The sequence below is a fragment of the Astyanax mexicanus genome, chromosome 2, assembly GCF_023375975.1.
Source record: "Astyanax mexicanus isolate ESR-SI-001 chromosome 2, AstMex3_surface, whole genome shotgun sequence".
In the NCBI taxonomy this organism is placed as follows: domain Eukaryota; kingdom Metazoa; phylum Chordata; class Actinopteri; order Characiformes; family Acestrorhamphidae; genus Astyanax; species Astyanax mexicanus.
Window position 1 is genome coordinate 72,211,013 of NC_064409.1, and position 20,371 is coordinate 72,231,383.

At 38.1% G+C, this 20,371-nt stretch overlaps 2 protein-coding genes across 2 annotated transcripts in view; both read left to right on the forward strand.

Moving 5' to 3' along the window:
* The window catches only part of LOC103045768 (lysine-specific histone demethylase 1B), a 31,873-nt gene extending 30,344 nt beyond the window's left edge, over nucleotides 1–1,529 (forward strand). Inside the window, exon 21 of the mRNA XM_049474889.1 lies at nucleotides 399–1,529. Coding sequence (XP_049330846.1) covers nucleotides 399–482 — 84 coding nt within the window. The 3' untranslated portion in view covers nucleotides 483–1,529. The remainder of the gene's footprint in view (nucleotides 1–398) is intronic.
* A 1,025-nt stretch (nucleotides 1,530–2,554) lies between these two features.
* Nucleotides 2,555–15,384, forward strand: LOC103041488 (uncharacterized). The gene is made up of 9 exons (XM_022671990.2): nucleotides 2,555–3,024; nucleotides 4,152–4,247; nucleotides 5,407–5,505; nucleotides 6,089–6,196; nucleotides 6,414–6,494; nucleotides 6,951–7,127; nucleotides 10,226–10,327; nucleotides 11,837–11,929; nucleotides 12,684–15,384. The coding sequence occupies exons 1-9, from the start codon at nucleotides 3,000–3,002 to the stop codon at nucleotides 12,692–12,694; spliced, it is 792 nt and encodes a 263-aa protein (XP_022527711.2). The 5' UTR covers nucleotides 2,555–2,999; the 3' UTR covers nucleotides 12,695–15,384.
* Nucleotides 15,385–20,371: the final 4,987 nt, after the last annotated feature.

The window sequence follows — 20,371 nt, forward strand, 5'->3', positions numbered from 1 at the left end:
TGTGATATATCAAGTATCACTAAATCACAGTATTGTGATGTGATATTGTTATTGTGGTCAACGTACCGTGATATCATATCGTGAGATGCCCTATTCTTGAAATTATTCAAATATATATATATATATACAGTATATACAAAAAAAAAAATATATATATATATATATATATATATATATATATATATATATATATATATATATATATATATATATATATATATATATATATATATATGTGTGTTATACTGTTTTAGGGCTATATTGCCCACTCTTACTGTTCACATCTTAAGGATTCAATAATGTATTACTTTCCCTTTAACAGATTTTTGATTCTGCTGAAGTTAAAATACTTCCATGATATGGTCTGTACCTCTGTGCTTGCATTTCTTTTACTCCAGGCCACAAACCGGCACTTTCCTCAGACAGTAACGGGTGCTTATTTGAGCGGAGTACGGGAAGCCAGTAAAATCGCAGCACTGTAAGGCTCCGGGCAGGTGACAGACTGATGGATGGACGAACGAATGGATTGGAACGTCAAGTCGGGGCTTCCATGACATGTTGGATCATGTGTTAAAAACCACCTATCAGGAATTAAAGACACCTAAGCTTGTGTTGTTTGGGTACTGCATGTTCGTATTGTTAGCTGGTGAAGATGTAGAAGATATAGAAGGATAAATCCAAACTAGGTTTTTGAGCTGTCTGATACTGTGTTAACCAGGACCTCCCACTGTAGTATGATGGATTCTGTTATTGCTATCTGAAAAAAAACATGTACCTCCATTTATGTTGATGTTAGATGTTTAGCTTCATGCACCTTTTGAAGATGTCATTCACAGGTTCTCCACATTTCTTAATGAAAAGACCAGTAGAAATGCTCCAAAATGAATTAGCATAACATCGGAAAAAAAAATAATAATAATAATTCACTAATAATAACTTGTGTTGAAAATGTAAAGCTGCCATTTTGGAGAGAGAGTTTTCTTTGGACAGCGATGCTATGATGTAAGGATGGTTCACTCATTCATGATTCTTTAGTGAATTATGTGTGTATGTGTGTTCTCTACTGTGTTCTCTTTCTTTTGGTCCCCTAAAGGTCCTAGAAGATTTTGCTTTGGTCCACACTGGGAGCGTTGTCCTAAGAGAAAAGTGTCAGGACAAGTCTTAGTATGAACGTTAAGTATGATGATGTTCCTCTGAAGGCTAAAACGTATTGTTGTTCATCCCTCACCGTGACTTTGAGGGAAACTTTGGTATGAATTATGAAAGCACTCTGCATGGATTTGATTTATTAACTTAAAGCACTGTAGTGATGGTGGGATCCGCATTAAAGTATCATTCTGTATTCAGAGTGCAAGAAGACAAGTTCAGTAATTTACTCTACCTGCTCTAATCATGAGGACATTTTTTTCTTTATGGTGAAAAAAAACATAAAAAACAAATGTAATATATGCATACTGTAAATTATACAAGTATTTGTCTTACATTGACTTTACTTTTTTTCCTACATAAATTATCTGAACAAAAAAAAACGTGTATTGTTTTTATTTTATCAGATTTGTTCAACTCTGAATCTAATAACATGTATTTATCTATTCAAAACATGTACTGGTCAAACTCAGGTAGCTTTACTTAATGTTTTACAAGGTTTCTAATCTGAATCTACATTTTATCAGTCCTGTTACTAAAACTCATGTGACATTTAAAAAGTATGTTTAAAAGCAAGTCCAATAATTCCTTTGATTTTCTCTCAAAAAGTCTTTATTGTAAAGAAATGGTTGACTGCATGTTCAAATAATTGATATTTATGACAAAACATCACTATATATGCATGCATGTTGTATTTTTCTAAAAAAAAAAAAAATGCAAACTATTTTTATCTTTTCAAGAAGACCCAAACCTGAACTTGGTCAAATGTATTGGTTTACATTTACTAATATTCACACTGATAAATTAATCTCTAAAGGATTTTAATAATTATATTTCATGGTAAAGTTTGTAGTTAGAGAGTGGGGACAAGTACCAAATGCAGTTTTTCAGTGTTCTAAGTAGTTTTTATTATTTTTTTTTAAATTACACTACATTTAATTACATTTGCAATTAGGTCAAAGTACAAGACACTCTGCTTAATAATAATAAATATATATATATATATATATATATATACAGCTGTATATACAGCTGTTTATTTAAAAAAATGTTTTAATATTTAGTATTAAAAGTGTTTTTGCTATTTTCTTTTTTATATCTATTTTATATAGTATCTTGTTTTTGTCATGCTGCCTTTAAGTAAGTAAATTATAAATTCACTTAAATTATTATTATTATAATTTGTAGTTTTTTCCCTTTTTGGCTGACATAACAGAAACGTTCTTTAATATTTAATACTTATATTTATTTATTTATTTATTTGTTTATTTAGCGTTTTTTATTATAAAAATATTAAGCTGCGCAAATGGTGCGGAGTGTCTCGCGCAGCAGCGCGCTGTTTGAGCACGTGGCCCGGTGTTTGGCTGCAGTAAGGTGTGCGGGTCTGGGGGAGAGGCGGGGTTCGGGGTGTGCGGGTCTGGGGTAGAGGCGGGGTTCCGGGTCTCGGCCGCGGTTCTGGTTCTGGGTTAAAGCCCGGGTTTAACCTGCAGCGGCGGCGGCGTATACGCGCAGGAGCATGTTTGGGGAGAGGCTAAGTGACTAGCCGGCTGCTACATCTGCATCAGGCCGGACTGCAGACACTTCACCCCGGCCACAGAGCCGCCGGCCCCCCGCTGCCCTAACTCCGCTCCGGAGCTCCGGGTCAGGCTGTGGGGTCTTCTGTACATCTCCTGCTTTACTACAGCTGTGTTTATTACCCGCACAGCTGCTGCACTGATGGCCTGAGCTGGGCTGGAGGATGCTGTGGCTCAGCTGATCCATCTTTAATCATCTGTGTTTTTAAACCGAGAGGAGCTTCTGAGGAACCCCAGCCTAGGTGACCAGCTGTAGGTCCCAGAGCAGGAGCTGCTGCCATGACTGACACTCAGCCCAGAGATGGTAATAATGTGCTGCTGACTGTATCACACTGTTTCAGCTCTGCGTTTTGACATATACAGCTGTTTTTAACGCGAATTCATCTGAAAACGGCTTTAAAATATGTTTATTCCTATAATCCCAGTGTTTACATTATAGGATGATAGCTCATGTCATCTGCATAGGCCTGCTCTTACGTCACTGTACATTGCACTGTAGTTAGAAGCCTACGTCATACCAGGCCTCTTGTGTTTTTCTGGGTTAAAGAAACACATCCCTCTAAATATATTAATTGACAAAACTAAAATAGCATACCCCAGATTGGTGAAAAACTCCACATACGTGGATCTGATGCCACAAGAGAGTGTAGCAATCTTCCATTACTTTGTTATAGAAATAGACTCTCCCAGAGGCTACTTTTAGGTAGTGTACCTCTTGGTGAGAGAATATATACTCTTTATATTTCAATAAATTGCCCACCATCTACACCACCCATCAGGCAGCTACATAGTGATCAAACATTTGTTTTGGTTACCTGTGCATAACTCTTGCAAGAAGCGTTAAACACCTGCCCATTAATTGCCTCTCATGGCAGGGCTGTCAACAGCAATCTTTCAGCAGGATAATGCTCACCCACACACAGACAGGGTTTCTCAGGAATGTTTCCACCAGATTACAGCTCATTCTTTATTGGCCTGGTCCTCAGATTTATCACCGATCGAGCATTTATGGCACCACCTGAAAGCCTACATGTGTGCAGGGTTTACAGGCCCAGCTGCAACATCTTTGGGCAAATGTGCTACTGGTTGGCCAACCTCGACAGTGTAGTAGTTCTATAATTGAGGGTACTAGAATTAAATGGCTTCCACTGTAACCACTAACAATTCTGATTTTAAGTTTCTTTAAAATAAGCCATTTTACACCAACTACTCTAAAATGACTTTGTAGTAACTATTTAAGTAAAAATAAAATATGAAAATTTTATAAAAATTGTCATCAAGCAGAACAGTATACTGAACAAAAGCTTGTAGGTCCAATTTATTATAACCTAAAATAGATCATGCCAGTTATTACCTGCTTGTATTATTAACCATGAATGCATTGTTTGGAGCAGATCTTTACTTTGTTAATGTGTGTAACTCTGTGTGTAGGGTCAGCTGGAAACAGCTCAGACGATGATGAACCTTTGAGTGAAATGGCGAAGAGGAAAAAGGCACCCGAGAAGACTCAATATTCAGAGGAAGCACGTAAGACCAAGTTGAGATTGTAGTGGAGCTTCGAGTGGTAATTAATACTGGCTGGGTATTTCACCGTAAACACTAAACAAGTAAAAGAGCAGGGTCAGCGGATGCTGAGGAGCATAGTGCGCAGAGGTCACCAACTTTCTGCAGAGTCACTGCAGCACTAAAGACCTCCAAACTTCATGTAGCTTCAGATTAGAGCAAGGACAGTAGAGAACAATAGAGAGACTCAGGGAATGGGTTTACATGGTCGAGCAGCTCCATTCAAATCACTGAAATGGCTCTATTCTATCACACTATCACACATTCTAACACTTCCCCAACCTCACTTACATTCAAGTACACTTTACTCATGATTGGGTGTTCACATATTCACATTCTCTTTTTAGAACTATATTTGTTACAGATGCATATTTATATTATATTTTTATGGCACATCAGTCACTTTCATAATTAATGTCATTGCACTTTCTTTCTCTTTCTTACTTACTTACTTACTTACTTAATGGGAGATGGCCAAGGAGGACACCATTGTTGAAAACAAGAAATAACTGGAATTTTCCAAACTACATTTTGACAAGCCACAAAGCTTGTGGGAGAATGTCATATGGACAAATGAAACAAAAACTTTTTGCCAAGGCGCATCAGCTCCCTGTTTACAGACGGAAGAATTAAGCAAAGCAAGAAAAGAACACTGTCCGTATACTGTGAAACATGGATGAGGCTCTGTTATGTTCTCGGGCTGCTTTGCTGCATATGGCACAGGGAGTCTTGAAACTGTGCAGGGTTCAATGAAATGTCAAGATTATCAAGGGATTGTAGAGAGAAATTTGATGCCCAGTGTCAAAAAGCTTGGTCGCAGTCGCAGGTCATGGGTCTTGCATCAGGACAATGACTTGAAACACACAGCTATAAAAACACCCAATGGCTAAGAGGAAAACATCAGACTATTCTGAAGTGGTCTTCTATGAGCCCTGACCTAAATCCTATTGAGCAACCTGAGAGAGCTGAAGCAGTTTGATCATGAGGAGTGGGGAAAAAATACCTGCAGAAGTTTTGTTGACAGTTACAGAAATCGTTTGATTGCAGTGATTGCCTCAAAAGGTTGTGCAACAAAATCAAAAACAAATGTAAAAAAATAATCAAATAAATGTTTTTTTACCAGATAAAAAAGAGCTCTCCAAATCAGAGGATGATGAATCGCTCCTGACGCTGATGAAGAGGAAGAACAAAAAAACAGGCACAGAGGAGACAGCAGTGCTAGGTAAGTTATAGGGATGCACCAATATTAACTATTAAACACATTTTAGTATCCCAACATACACTGTCTGGCCAAAAAAAAAGACACCACCAAAGAAAAGGTCACACACTAATATTTGGTAGGACCGCCTTTATCTTTGATTACAAATGTGTGTAAAATTTACACAGGAAGATAGAAAGAATCAGTTTTTGTTCTTTTAGTAATAAAAAAAAAACTAAGACTAAGTTAGCTCAGTTAGCATTATCACTATCCTTGCCCTGTACAGTTCTGTTCATGTCTTTCAGCTGGGAAAAGCCAGTTTGTGAAGAGGTAGTAAACTGATACTAAGCATTCATAAAGCTTTTAATAAAAGCTTTATTTCATTTAATTTTTGCAAATAAAATAAAACAATGTGTTAACAGTTTTTGCCTCTCCCCTTAAAAAATCATTGTTAAGCCTTTTCATTTATTCATGATTTTTTTGTGTCATTTTCCATTTGCCAGGTTTTCAGTGCATGCCTAGAAAGTCTTCATGCATTTGTTTATGTTGCTAGTAGGAAGAATATTTTTCCTTGTAGTTAGTTTTTTGGCATGCTTCCACCCTGCAGATTCCAACAAGACAAGAAGTCCAAGAAAGCAAAAAACAGAAGTAAAGACCGAAAAGCACAGACAGGCATCACCATCACAAAAGACCTCCCAAAAAAGATCAAGAAAAGGTAATGGATGAAACATTTACATTGAGGATCAGAAAAAAGTAATCAGGTATTTGTTCTGTTGAGAGAATAGATCTGCTTGTGATGTACCCATTGCTAACTATGGTAGGTTGTCAGGTAGTTAGTTGGCTTTTAGGAAACTCGGTTTAGCTTATGTTAATTGGCAAATTATTGAGCTATTTGTAATGGAAATAAATAAACAGTATATTTTTTATTTTAGGTAAACGGGAAACAAGGAAAACGGCATCAGCACCACCTAAAAAAAGAGGGTGTGCTAAACAAAAGGACACACAGAGACAAGGTACAGTATGTTACTCATACCTTTCAATGTAATCTACTTGACCCTGTAAAAACATACTGCCAATAGAATAAGACCCTCTGTGGCAGATAAACATGAACCTATTCTCACCATGCTGACTGCCAAGCGTGGGCTAGATATATAAATCCCCCCCAGCATTGAGCTGTAGAGCAGTGAAACTGTGTTCCATACAAACATAAAGATAAAGCACCATCCCTTTGCGAAGACTTTTGGGATGAGTTAGGATGGAATGAGTTAAGGTGGTGATCAATCTAACATCCTGAGCTCACTAACACATTTTGTCCCTAAGAACAATCAAATGCTCACAGCAGTGCTTCACAATCTAATGGATAGCCTTTTCTGGAGAGAAGAGACAGTTACTTTTAATTTAGTTTTAAGTTCTCCATTTTTCTTGTCCATACAGTATATACACATCATTAACATCTCACTGTCTCACAGCGCCCTCTTGTGACAGCTCTGATAATGAGCCTTTGGTTGAGCTGGTGAAGAAGAAGAGGCAGCCGGAGATGAAGCGGGCGGTGGTGCTGCTGAAGCGGATGTCTAACAGAGACATTATTAACATGATTACACAGGGACACGAATGCAGCCAAGTGCAGAAGAGCACAGTCAAAGTGGGTAAGAACCACAGCAGCTCCAATAAGCTCATTTACACTGGACTAAGATCTCACTTTACTACTGAAACCCTCTACATTTACCCACAGTTCAGTTTTCTATAAGGTTTGCAAGCCGAGGATGCTTACAAAACTCATGTGACTTATAAACAGCATGTTTAAAAGCAAGTCTACTAATTCCTTCATTTTCAAGAAATGGTTGACTGCATGTTCAAATAACTGATATTTATAACAAAAAAAAATCACTCTTGTCACTGGAACTCGTTCCTGTTACTTTTTTGCTAATAGCATGAGGACACTGAGCACATCTAGTGATTTACCCAAATTTTTCTATTTTAAAAATAACCAAATAACATATAAAAAAATGTATTTAGGTAACAGGAATGAGTGTTGAGATTGACCTCATCAGTCAGAGTTACAATGAGATCAAATATACAGAAAAACTAATGAGGGAACTTAATTGTGGTCTTCCCATGACCTTCAGAAGAACCAGCTGATGTCACTTCCTGTTCTAGATGTGACTTGTAGAATGTTCCTGATGTTTCAAATGGAGTAATGTTTTAAGGTAACAGGACTGAGTAAAACCCAGGGACACAACAAAAATGAATTTTAACTGAATTTATTATGAAATAAATATTTTTAAAACAAATGGGATTTGGAGTCCAAACGATGCAAAAAAATACATCTCTGAGGGATTTTAATAATTAAATTTCATAGTAAAGTTTATAGTAAGAGAGTGGGGACAGGTAACAAATGCTATTTTTTTCAGTGTTCTAAATAGTTATTAATGTTTTTAACGACATATCTTACTTTTGCAATTAGGTAAATATACAAGACACTATGCTTAATAATAAAATGTATTTTAAAGCTATTTTGTGTGCACATTTATACATGTAATTTCCTGAGGACCGAAATGCCACTGATTCAGGGGAATGGCCCACATATGACATTTGCTTCAGCAGTTTATGTTTCTAAACTGATTTACTTGTTCCCAAGTATTTATGAAGTCTTGCTTTGCCATCCCACCCCTGAAAACCTCCCTCACTGCTGTCATCCATTTTCCTTTTTCCTCACCAAATATATTGATGTGAAAGTTGCAAGAATTAGTTAGGAATAAATACAAATAGTACAAATGAAAATGTCAGATTCAATGTTTTTTTTTTTTTTTGTTATTTACACTGACACACATACAACATATACACTGCATCCGGAAAGAATTCACAGCGCTTCACTTTTTCCACGTTGTTACATTACAGCCTTATTCCAAATTGTATTATATTAATCTCTATCCTCAAACATCTACACAAAATACCCCATTATGACCATGTGAAAAAAGTTTTCGTGAGAGTTCTGAAAATGTATTAAAATAAAAAAAATAAGAAATCACATTTACGTAAGTATTCATAGCCTTTGCCATGAAGTTTAAAATTGAGCTCAGGTGCATCCTGTTTCCACTGATCATCCTTAAGATGTTTCTACAGCTTAAATGGAGTCCACCTGTGGTAAATCCATGTTATTTGACTTGATTTGGAAAGACACACACCGGTCTATATAAGGTCCCACAGTTGACTGCATGTCAGAGCGCAAACACCAAGCATGAAGTCAAAGGAATTGTCTGTAGACCTCCGAGACAAAATTGTCTCGAGGCACAAATCTGGGGAAGGATACAGAAAAAATTCTGCTGCTTTGAAGGTCCCAATCAGCACAGTGGCCTCCATCATTTGTAAATGAAAGAAGTTTGGAACCATCAGGACTCTTCCTAGAGCTGGCCGGTCGTCTAAATTGAGCGATCGGGGGAGAAGGGCCTTGGTCAGGGAGGTGACCAAGAATCTGATTGTCACTCTGTCAGAGCTCCAGCGTTCCTCCGTGGAGAGAGGAGAACCTTGCAGAAGGACAACCATCTCTGCAGCAATCCACCAATCAGACCTGTATGGCAGAGTGGCCAGGGAAAAGCCACTCCTTAGTAAAAGGCACAAAGCAGCCTGCCTGTCAAAGATTGAACCCTTTGGTGTGAATGCCAGGTGTCATGTTTGGAGGAAACCAGGCACTGCTCATCACGAGGCCAATACCATCCCTACAGTCAAGCATGGTGGTGGCAGCATCACGCTATGGGGATGTTTTTCAGCAGCAGGAACTGGTAGACTAGTCAGGATAGAGGGAAAGATGAATGCAGCAATGTACCGAGACATCCTGGATGAAAACCTGCTCCAGAGCGCTCTTGACCAGACTGGGGCGACGGTTCATTTTTCAGCAGGACAACGATCCGAAGCACACAGCCAAGGTCTCAAAGGAGTGGCTTCAGGACCACTCTGTGAATGTCCAGGAGTGGCCAAGCCAGAGCCCAGACTTGAATCCGATTGAACATCTTTGGAGAGATCTGAAAATGGCTGTGCACAGACGTCTACCATCCAGCCTGATGGAGCTTCAGAGCTACTGCAAAGAAGAATGGGCAAAACTGCCTAAAGAGAGGTGTGCCAAGCTTGTGGCATCATATTCAAAAAGACTTGAGGCTGTAGTTGCTGCCAAAGGTGTGAATACTTAAATAAGATTTCTTTGTTTTTTCATTTTAATATATTTTCATAACTCTCAAGAAAACTTTCTTCACATGGTCATAAGGATGGGGTATTTTGTGTAAAATTTTGAGGAAAGAGATTAATTTAATACAATTTAGAATAAGGCTGTAACGTAACAAAATGTGGAAAAAGTGAAGCACTGTGAATACTTTCCGGATGCACTGTATGTGTCACATAGGAAAACACATTTAGGCTACCTTAACCTACCGTGTAAAGTACCAATAGACAGAGTGCCAGCAGAATCTTGTGGCACAAAATAGGCTGAACCAGATTATTTATTTAGAGTGTTGCATTATAATTACTGTCAAAATAATAAACATAGGGTTAATAAGCAATATTATAAACAACTACATATGTGTGCAACACATAATCACTATAATAATCCAATAGACTTTTTATTTTTATTCTGCAAAATGTAGAGAAATAAATAAGCGTTCTCTGAAAGTGTGTGAAGTGCAGGGCTAATGGTTGTTGCCTAGTGACTGCATTGTTATGATAGAGTAATAACACCGTGCATGGTCTTCTGCAGATGAGAAGAGTAAAGCAGAAAGTTCAGACGAGGAGCCGCTGAGTCACAAAGTGAAGAGACTGAAACAGCACAGTAAACCTGTGAGAGGCAGAGCAACCACAGGTAAGAATGAATAAGGTCAGATTATGTTTGTTGTTTAATCAACACACTGGAAGGTCTGACTCCTGTTAGAGAAATTGAAAATGGCAACAGAATGAGATTATTGCTATGTGGGGAGGAAAAGTTACAATGCTCATCACCCTAAACATACTATCCCCACTGTGAAACATGGTGGTGACAGCATCATGCTGTAGATGAGATGATGCTTCTCCTCAGCAGGGACAGAGAAGTTAGTCAGAGCTGATGGATGGAGATAAAAACAGAAAAATCCTGGAAGAAAACCTGTTGAAGGCAACAAAAGGCTTGAGACAGGAAAAGAGATTCACCTTCAAGCAAGACAGTGACTCTAAACATACAGCCTGAGCTACAGTGGAATGGTTTAATCAAAGAATATTCATGTGTTAGAATGGCCTATCTTAAATCACATTAAGCTTCTGTGGCGAGATGTGAAAATTGCTGTTCACAGAAGCTCTCCATCCAGCCAAAAGTCTCAGTTTCTAGATGAGCAAAGCTGGCAGAGACAAACCCCAAAACACTTACAGCTGTAGTTGCAGTGAATGGTTGCTCTACTAAGTATTGATATACTTTTGCACGTCACACTTTTCTTTTCTTTTTTTTGGATAGAAATGTTGAAAACCATGTATCATTTTCGTTCCACTTCACTCACTCACTCACTCATCGACCACTTTATCCATCAAAGGTTGAGGGGGGGCTGGGGCCTATCCCAGCCAGCATCGGGCGGATGGCAGTATACATCCTGGATGTATACTGTATACATCGGGCGGATGTATAAGTATACATCCTTCACTCTTATGCAATTTGTTGTGTTTGTCTATCACTTAAAATATCAATGAAATACATTTTAGTTTTAGTGCTTGTAAGGTGACAAAATGTGGAAAAGTTCAGGGGGCGTGAATACTTTTGCAAGCCACTGTACCTTGGTATTACCCAAACACATTAACAGAATGATAATGATAATAGGATTATAAATATGATTAAAAGGGCAAGTGCCTGTATCTTATAAATACAAATTATTTTGTACATTTATTTGTAGCACTCATTAAAGATCAGTAAATACAGATTTAAGTGGTATCATGAACATTACCTAGAACTATCTATCATTTAAGATAATCATAATTATTATGGGTTAGCTCTCTTTATTTTGAGCATCTGAGTGTACATGAAATACTTATGTCTGCTTGTTTTTTTACCCCCAATACAGCTAATAAGTAAAGGTCCACCATATGATAACTGTGCATTTACATACCATGGTATATCCTGAAACTGGACACTGCTGCAACACTCTACTATCGGGCTAAACTTACCAGGACATCCTGAACTAATCATGTTGGCAGTTGTTTAAAATATTCTCCAGTTATTTAGTAGACGTTGGAAGTGCTGATTAATCTGAGATCTCCTCTCAGACTCCTCTGCATCTACACTCTTCTTTCTGAAGGCCTCAGAGAGCTCTTCGGCTCCTCTCATTGCCTCCACCTGCATTGTCTGTTACAGATGTGAAAAGTGAGGCAGACAGCTCGGACGAAGAGCCACTGACTCACAGAGTGAAACAGCACAGTAAGCCTGTGAGAGGCAGAGTGGCAGCAGGTAAGAATTTCCTATTATTAGCCATGCTGATACAAGATCAGATTATGCATACTGTTTATATAATAAACACACCATAAGATCTGATTCCAGTTTGATAGAGAGATAGAGAATAACACCACTAGTTTAACTAGTTAAAGCATGCCGGGCCTCAATAATGTGGTTTATTCTCTCAAATGCAACAACTGTCTAAGTGCTGGCCCCAGTTCCATGTTATGCCACAGCTATGTGTGGCCAGAGGCAGGTGCAGGTGGCCCACTGGTTAGAGCACCGGGTTATTAATAACAAGGCTGTGGGTTTTTATACCAGGGCTCGCCACTCAAAAATAACACATGGACACCTTTTAACAAACACTGAAATACCATCTTGTCAAAACACCCCACTAACTAAAAAACACATCCTCATCGACTGTCCAGCCCATAACCATATAAGAAAATTTTACTATCAAGAACAGAACATAAAGGACCTTTTTGGGAAAAACCCAACAGGGAAGATTTTAAAGTTTTTATCGGATCTTAATCTTAAACATCAAATTTGACACACATGTAGAGGCTTATGTAATATTTGAATCAACTGTACTATATCTCCACATTTAAAACCAAGTGTATGCCACAAATAGCCAAATTTGTGCTGGAGTGGCAATAAAGCCCCAACAACCAACCAACCAACCTGGGCTCGCCAAGCTGCTTTTGTTGGGCTCTTGATCACATTCATTTTGCACATTGCTGTCCTGGTTAATGCTCTTTTTTATTCACAGGTCTGGTGTGAGAGCATAACTGAGAAGTGGATTTGTTAGTATTTGCATCTTTCTGCAATCATGAAGCCTGTTAGAAAAGAAGCATTTTAATTAATGTATTATGTACTGATACAGAAAATTTTATATTGTTTTAAACATTTTATATCTTCCGATTTGTGGTGTTTTTTATGTTGTGCATGCTGATTTTAATGTGTTTGTATTTCGTTAAGTGCAATGTTTTACTACAGAGACTGAGACTTACTCAGGATTTCTAATAAGGAACTGAGGAAGAATTGTAGTTTAAACATGTCTAAAGTCGTCTGTGTTTTGTACTTTTTGATGGTGTGCTTTCTGCTACTTTAGTGGACAGTACAGACCAAAAGTTTGGACACACCTTCTCATTCAATGCGTTTCCTTTATTTTCATGACTATTTACATTGTAGATTCTCACTGAAGGCATCAAAACTATAAAAAATGTGGAGTTTTATGTATTTAACAAAAAAGGTGAAATAACTGAAAACATGTTTTATATTCTAGTTTCTTCAAAATAACCACCCTTTGCTCTGATTCCTGCTTTGCATTCTCTCAATGAGCTTCAAGAGGTAGTCACCTAAAAAAAAGGTTTTCAGGTGTGCCTTATCAGAGTTAATTAGTAAAATTTCTTGCTTTATCAATAGGATTGAAACCATCAGTTGTGGTGTGCAGAAGTCAGGTTACTACACAGCCGACAGCCCTATTGTACAACTGTTAACATTTATATTATGGAAAGAACCAATCAGCTAACTAAAGAAAAACGAGTGGCCATCATGACTTTAAGAAATTAAGGTCAGTCATTCCGGAAAATTGCAAAAATTTTAAATGTGTCCCCAAGTGGAGTCGCAAAAACCATCAAACGCTACAACGAAACTGACACACATGAGGACTGACCCAGAAAAGGAAGACCAAGAGTCACCTCTGCTTTTCACCAGCCTCAGAAATCGCAAGTTAACAGCAGCTCAGATCAGAGACCAGTCGAATGCCACACAGAGTTCTAGCAGCAGACCCATCTCTAGAACAACTGTTAAGAGGAGACTGCACAAATCAGGCCTTCATGCTCAAATAGCTGCTAGGAAACCACTGCTAAGGAGAGCCAACAAGCAGAAGAGATTTTTAGGGGACAAGAAACACAAGGAATGGACTTTAGACCAGTGGAAATCTGTGCTTTGGTCTGATGAGTCCAAATTTGAGATCTTTGGTTTCAACTGACGTGTCTTTGTGAGACGCAGAAAAGGTGAACGGATGGATTCCACATGCCTGGTTCCCACTGTGAAGCATGGTGGAGGAGGAGCTGTGAAGGTGTGGGGGTGTTTTGCTGGTGACACTGTTGGGGATTTATTCAAAATTAAAGGCACACTAAACCAACATGGCTACCACCGCATCCTGCAGTGACATGCCATCCCATCTGGTTTGCGTTTAGTTGGACGATCATTTATTTTTCAACAGGACAATGAACCCAAACCCACCTCCAGGCTGTGTAAGGGCTATTTGACCATGAAGGAGAGTGATGGAGTGCTGCGGCAGATGACCTGGCCTCCACAGTCACAGAACCTGAACCCAATCCAGATGGTTTGGGGTGAGCTGGACCACAGAGTGAAGAAGGCAAAGGGGCAACAAGTGCTAATAAACACCTCTGGGAACTCCTTCCTTCAAAACTGTTGGAAAACCATTTTAGGTGACCACCTCTTGAAGCTCATTGAGAGAATGATGCCAAGAGTGTGCAAAGCAGTAATCAGAGCAAAGGGTGAATATTTTGAAGAACCTAGAATCTAAAACATGTTTTTATTTATTTCACCTTTTTTTGTTAAGCACATAAAACTCCACATGTGTTCATTCATAGTTTTGATGCTTCAGTGAGAATCTACAATGTAAGTAGTCATGAAAATAAAGAAAACACATTGAATGAGAAGGTGTGTCCAAACTATTGGACTGTACTGTATTTTCTTTAGAGCCCCTTTCCTGTATATGGATTAAAATGGGAATACTGAACAGATTGTTCAGTATTTTTTCCAAGTTTGTGTTTAATTAGGGCAGCACTGTGTAGTTAGTATTTTTACCTTAAAATTAAAGTTTCAAAATCAAATAGATGCTTCACTGACTGTAATAGGGAGAGTTTCTACTGCAGGATCAGCACGGCTCCAACTACTATGAAACTTTGGTGAAGTGGGCGCCACAACGCTCATGAGAACCGTATTAGTCTGAGTCTTATAAGTGATATAACTTTACCACCTCAGTCCACGTGCTTCTTTCACTCTCAGTGATGGTTCTTTGTCTCTCAGCTTTAACAGATGAACAGATAGTTTAGAGCAGTATTTCTCAACTCTAATAATGGAGGCACACTGACCTGCATGCTTTAATTTAATTTTATTTTATCAGCCCATTAAGAGACAATTTCTTGAGCTGAAGTGGGTGTATAAAAAACAGAAAAAGTGCTAAAATGTGCAGGGCAGATTGCCCCAGGATCAGGTTTAAGAAACACAAGTACCTTGAATCAACGCCCATTTTATCAGATTCTAATACATAGAAAAATGTTAATCCCCATTGTCAGAATTGATTTATTATTGAACATTGATTTTAGGTTGATTTCATTATTGATTCAATGTTATATTTACCTTGTTTATCCTGTGGTTTTACATGCATTGTATACTTTAAACTTTACTAACAAATATTAAATATATATAACTTACATATCTTGTTTGTTTTGTGTTATTTTAGCTTGTACTGTGTTCTTTAAGAGTAGATGGGGCATTAAAATATAATATTTGTACTTGTGCAAAACTGTGGAACGCTTGACTTAAACCAAGTTGCACTAGTGTGAATGACCTGTGTGCTACCTGTAATCCTAATACAGGGAACAATGTCATGAGTGAGATCTGTTGCTCATAGAATCTAGTTTAAACCTCAGCTCTGCTTTTCTGTTTGAAGTGCAGCTCTCTGGACAGAAGTTGTGCATTTGTTGTACTTTGGCAAACGTTCTCTAAATGCTGCCATATTGTATGGAGAAATCTTTACCACAGTAACGTTGATGGAAAAAAAAAAACATTATACAGCCTTGTTCAAAGTTCCAGCAATATTAATATAAGACGTTCTTACGATAGCGTTAATGGAACGCTCTAAAAATGTTGCACAGCCTTATTCAAAGTTTCCCCAATGCATTTTATGAAAAGTATATTACAAACATGTTTACTTGTATTCTATTTTTCTGTATATATTATAATATTGAGTAAACAATACTGGTATAATTTGGGGCAGAATGACCATGCAAATGCATATGTATCGTTAGCTAATTAAAGTTGAAAGTTGCTAAAGTTAGCTACTGATCTAGTTTTTTTTTTTATCTAGCTAGCATAGCAAGTAATTTATTTTGCGTTTTCTCCAAGCTAGTTATCTAGTTGTTTTATTGCTCAAAATGATAGTTTGTTCATTAAAGGTAAAAATTAAAAACAGTCTATTATTCTTATATGTTGCTCTGTAAACACAAGCTAAACATTTAGCTAACAAGGTAGCTCATTAGCTAGTATGCAGTCTGGGGTTAGTTAGTTAGGGAGTTAGTCCGTCTTGGTTCAGTAAGTAGCTAGCTAATTTACGCTTTTGCAACTGTAAAGTTAGCTATGTCTAACTAGCTTAATAGCTAACTGGCTAGCTTACAACTGTTTTTCAAGTTTATTTAAAACAAATCTTAAGTTTAGTTGTTAATAGTCAGTAAATGTGCTTTATGTTTAAATCTGGTAATGTTAGCTTTTTGTTGGAACTTTCTTCTTCCACAGTAAAGTAGAAGTCTGGTGTAAAATGGACTTGGGTTCCAGTGAAACATGATAAGTACAAACTTTTGTTGAATAGCCCACCTCTATTTACTCCCAGCGCTTTCAGTCTATGCTCTGAACAGTTACAATGCTAGTGATAGGGACATAGTGTTGCCCATGCAAAATGAAGGCTATTTTTACACCATTAACAAACTCAAAGTAGCTTCAAACTTAATTAGTAGAATTCTGAGGGCCCTGAAATTTAAAACAAAGCAATGAGAGCTTTGAAAGTGCACACATAGTTTATTAAAAACACTGTTTATACAGACAGTACCTTCAGGTAATGGAAATGCATGATATCATAGAGATATTTTCAGCTATAGCTGGAATACTTTGAGCTTGTTAGATGTGTAAAAATAGCTATTTATTTGCATGGGCAACACAATACCCCTATCAATAGCATCGTAAGCCTGTTGGAAGCAGCAAGTTCTGTTTTTCTGAATGCTGGTGGTAAACAGAACTGGGCTAGTCAGCAAAAGCTCAAACGCGTTATCTTGTTTTACTACACCATTTCCATTTCGCGCTGAATTTCTCCTTCAAACGGTGGTCAATAACAACTTTTCAGACCTGTAAGTCCGGACCAGAATCCGCACCATGGGTCATGTCTTTCTTACATTGTGTACATTTGGTATGGTTAGTTTTGGTTTCACACTGCAGATTAGTGAAACCTCTGTCTTTTCCTGAAGGACAAACTTGCTGTTCTGGATAAAGCCAAGAACTTAAAAGGCTCCAACATCTTTATCAATGAGGATTTTCCTGAAGCTGTTTGGCAAAGAAGAAAAGAACTGGCTCCAGAAATGAAGGCAGCTCGAGAAAGAGGTGGCATTGCGTACTTGAGATACAACAGGCTTATTTGGAACAATTTCGTTCCACTTCATGTGATGCGAATGACAATAAAATCTCCTTGAATCCTTATTTTCCATCCACCTTAAAATCCATCACAGCGAATAAGAAGAAATTAGTCCACTGATTCTTCATTAGATTTGGCCAGTTACTTATCTTATTTACACATTTACAACACAAATTTTAATTACTATCTTGAAAAAATCAGATCTTTGAACTTTTTGATCATGCTACAGTTGATTCTTATACTTTAAATCTTGTCCAGATTTAATTTTTTTCATCAGTTGATGTTTCTAACCTCTGCAGTTTTTATAATGAAATCCAGTTTAGAGATTTATGTTCTTCCATGTCCTCTAGTGTATTTTCTACTTTTCATTTGAATATAAGGAGTCTTTCCAGTAGCTATGACAAATTTATTCATTACCTATCTTCTCTTAAACATACATTTTCTGTTATTGCTTTATCAGAAACATGGCTTACTCAGGATCTTAAAGATACATTTAAACTTCCCAGTTAAAATTATGTTCATTATATAAGAGAAAAAAGGTCTGGAAGTGGAGTATCTCTGTTAAAATTAGGAATTATCTTATTTTAAAGTCAGATGTTTTTTTTTTTTTTACTTCCTGGTGCCTTTAATGGGAAAAATGTAATTATTGGTGTTTATAGATCGCCTGATACAGCTGTTAAAGATTTTAATGGAAGTTTGTCGAGGTGACTTGACTATAAAAATGTAGATGGCAAAATTTGTTATACACTGCTCAAAAAAATAAAGGGAACACTCAAATAACACATCCTAGATATAAATGAATGAAATATTCTCATTAAATACTTTGTTCTGTACAAAGTTGAATGTGCTGACAACAAAATCACACAAAAATCATCAATGGAAATCAAATTTATTAACCAATGGAGGCCTGGATTTGGAGCCACACACAAAATTAAAGTGAAAAAACACACTACAGGCTGATCCAACTTTAATGTAACGTCCTTAAAACAAGTCAAAATGAGGCTCAGTATTGTGTGTGGCCTCCACGTGCCTGTATGACCTCCCTACAACACCTGGGCATGCTCCTGATGAGGTGGCGGATGGTCTCCTGAGGGATCTCCTCCCAGACCTGGACTAAAGCATCCACCAACTCCTGGACAGTCTGTGGTGCAACGTGACGTTGGTGGATGGAGCGAGACATGATGTCCCAGATGTGCTCAATCGGATTCAGGTCTGGGGAACGGGCGGGCCAGTCCATAGCTTCAATGCCTTCATCTTGCAGGAACTGCTGACACACTCCAGCCACATGAGGTCTAGCATTGTCCTGCATTAGGAGGAACCCAGGGCCAACCGCACCAGCATATGGTCTCACAGGGGGTCTGAGGATCTCATCTCGGTACCTAATGGCAGTCAGGCTACCTCTGGTGAGCACATGGAGGACTGTGCGGCCCTCCAAAGAAATGCCACCCCACACCATTACTGACCCACTGCCAAACCGGTCATGCTGAAGGATGTTGCAGGCAGCAGACCGCTCTCCACGGCGTCTCCAGACTCTGTCACGTCTGTCATGTGCTCAGTGTGAACCTGCTTTCATCTGTGAAGAGCACAAGGCGCCAGTGGCGAATTTGCCAATCCTGGTGTTCTCTGGCAAATGCCAAGCGTCCTGTACGGTGTTGGGCTGTGAGCACAACCCCCATCTGTGGACGTCGGGCCCTCATACCATCCTCATGGAGTCGGTTTCTAACCGTTTGTGCAGACACATGCACATTTGTGGCCTGCTGGAGGTCATTTTGCAGGGCTCTGGCAGTGCTCCTCCTGTTCCTTCTTGCACAAAGGCGGAGGTAGCGGTCCTGCTGCTGGGTTGTTGCCCTCCTACGGCCTCCTCCACGTCTCCTGGTGTACTGGCCTGTCTCCTGGTAGCGCCTCCAGCCTCTAGACACTACGCTGACAGACACAGCAAACCTTCTTGCCACAGCTCGCATTGATGTGCCATCCTGCATGAGCTTCACTACCTGAGCCACTTGTGTGGGTTGTAGAGTCCGTCTCATGCTACCACGAGTGTGAAAGCACCACCAACATTCAAAACTGACCAAAACATCAGCCAGACAGCATAGGTTCTGAGAAGTGGTCTGTGGTCCCCACCTGCAGAACCACTCCTTTATTGAGTGTGTCTTGCTAATTGCCAATAATTTCCACCTGTTGTCTATTCCATTTGCACAACAGCAGGTGAAATTGATTGTCAATCAGTGTTGCTTCCTAAGTGGACAATTTAATTTCACAGAAGTTTGATTTACTTGGAGTTTTATTGTGTTATTTGAGTGTTCCCTTTATTTTTTTGAGCAGTGTATATTAAGTGATTTTAACATAAATCTTTTTTTTTAATAAATTAGATACTCAAGTAGAGGATTTTCTTAATGTTCTTTATTCAATTTTTTTTTCCTCTTATTTATAAACGCACACGAGTGAAAGGAAATTCAGCAACTTTGATAGATAATATCTTAACAAATTCTCTTAATGAAGGAATAAAATCAGGGGTTTTGTTTGCAGATCTATCTGATAATGTTCCGATATTTCAGTATTCTTTAACTAATTCTAATAAAGTTAAAGATGCTAAGAAGAAAATTAATAAACGAATTATGAGTGAGTCAAACATTTGTAAATTTAGGGACGTGCTTACTAGTACATCATGGTGTGATTTATATAATGAAATCAGTGCTGAACTTGCATATCAAAAGTTTATGTGATTAGTATTAGTTTTAATGTTTTCTAATCTGCACTTTTACTAAGAAAAACAGTAATGGTTTAAACAAGCCTTGGTTCACCAAAGATTTACTGAGGATGTTGAGGAACAAAAATGGTTTGTATAGAAAATATGTTGTAAATCCTACTCCTTTAACACATAGTAACACATGGTAACCCACTGGACTTTATAACCAGAACATCTCCTGTTATATCATCTTTTAAATCTGTCGATATCCAAGAAATAAGTGATATAATTGATGAATTAAAAGTATCTTCAGCTGGTCATGACAATATTTCTG

Bases quoted from the DNA above. Each gene is read 5' to 3' on its own strand.
- LOC103041488 (XM_022671990.2), top strand. From the start codon at position 3,000: ATGACTGACACTCAGCCCAGAGATG. The intron at 5,506-6,088 runs GTAAGTTATAGG...TCCACCCTGCAG, and splicing joins AGAGGAGACAGCAGTGCTAG to ATTCCAACAAGACAAGAAGT. The intron at 6,495-6,950 runs GTACAGTATGTT...ACTGTCTCACAG, and splicing joins AAAGGACACACAGAGACAAG to CGCCCTCTTGTGACAGCTCT.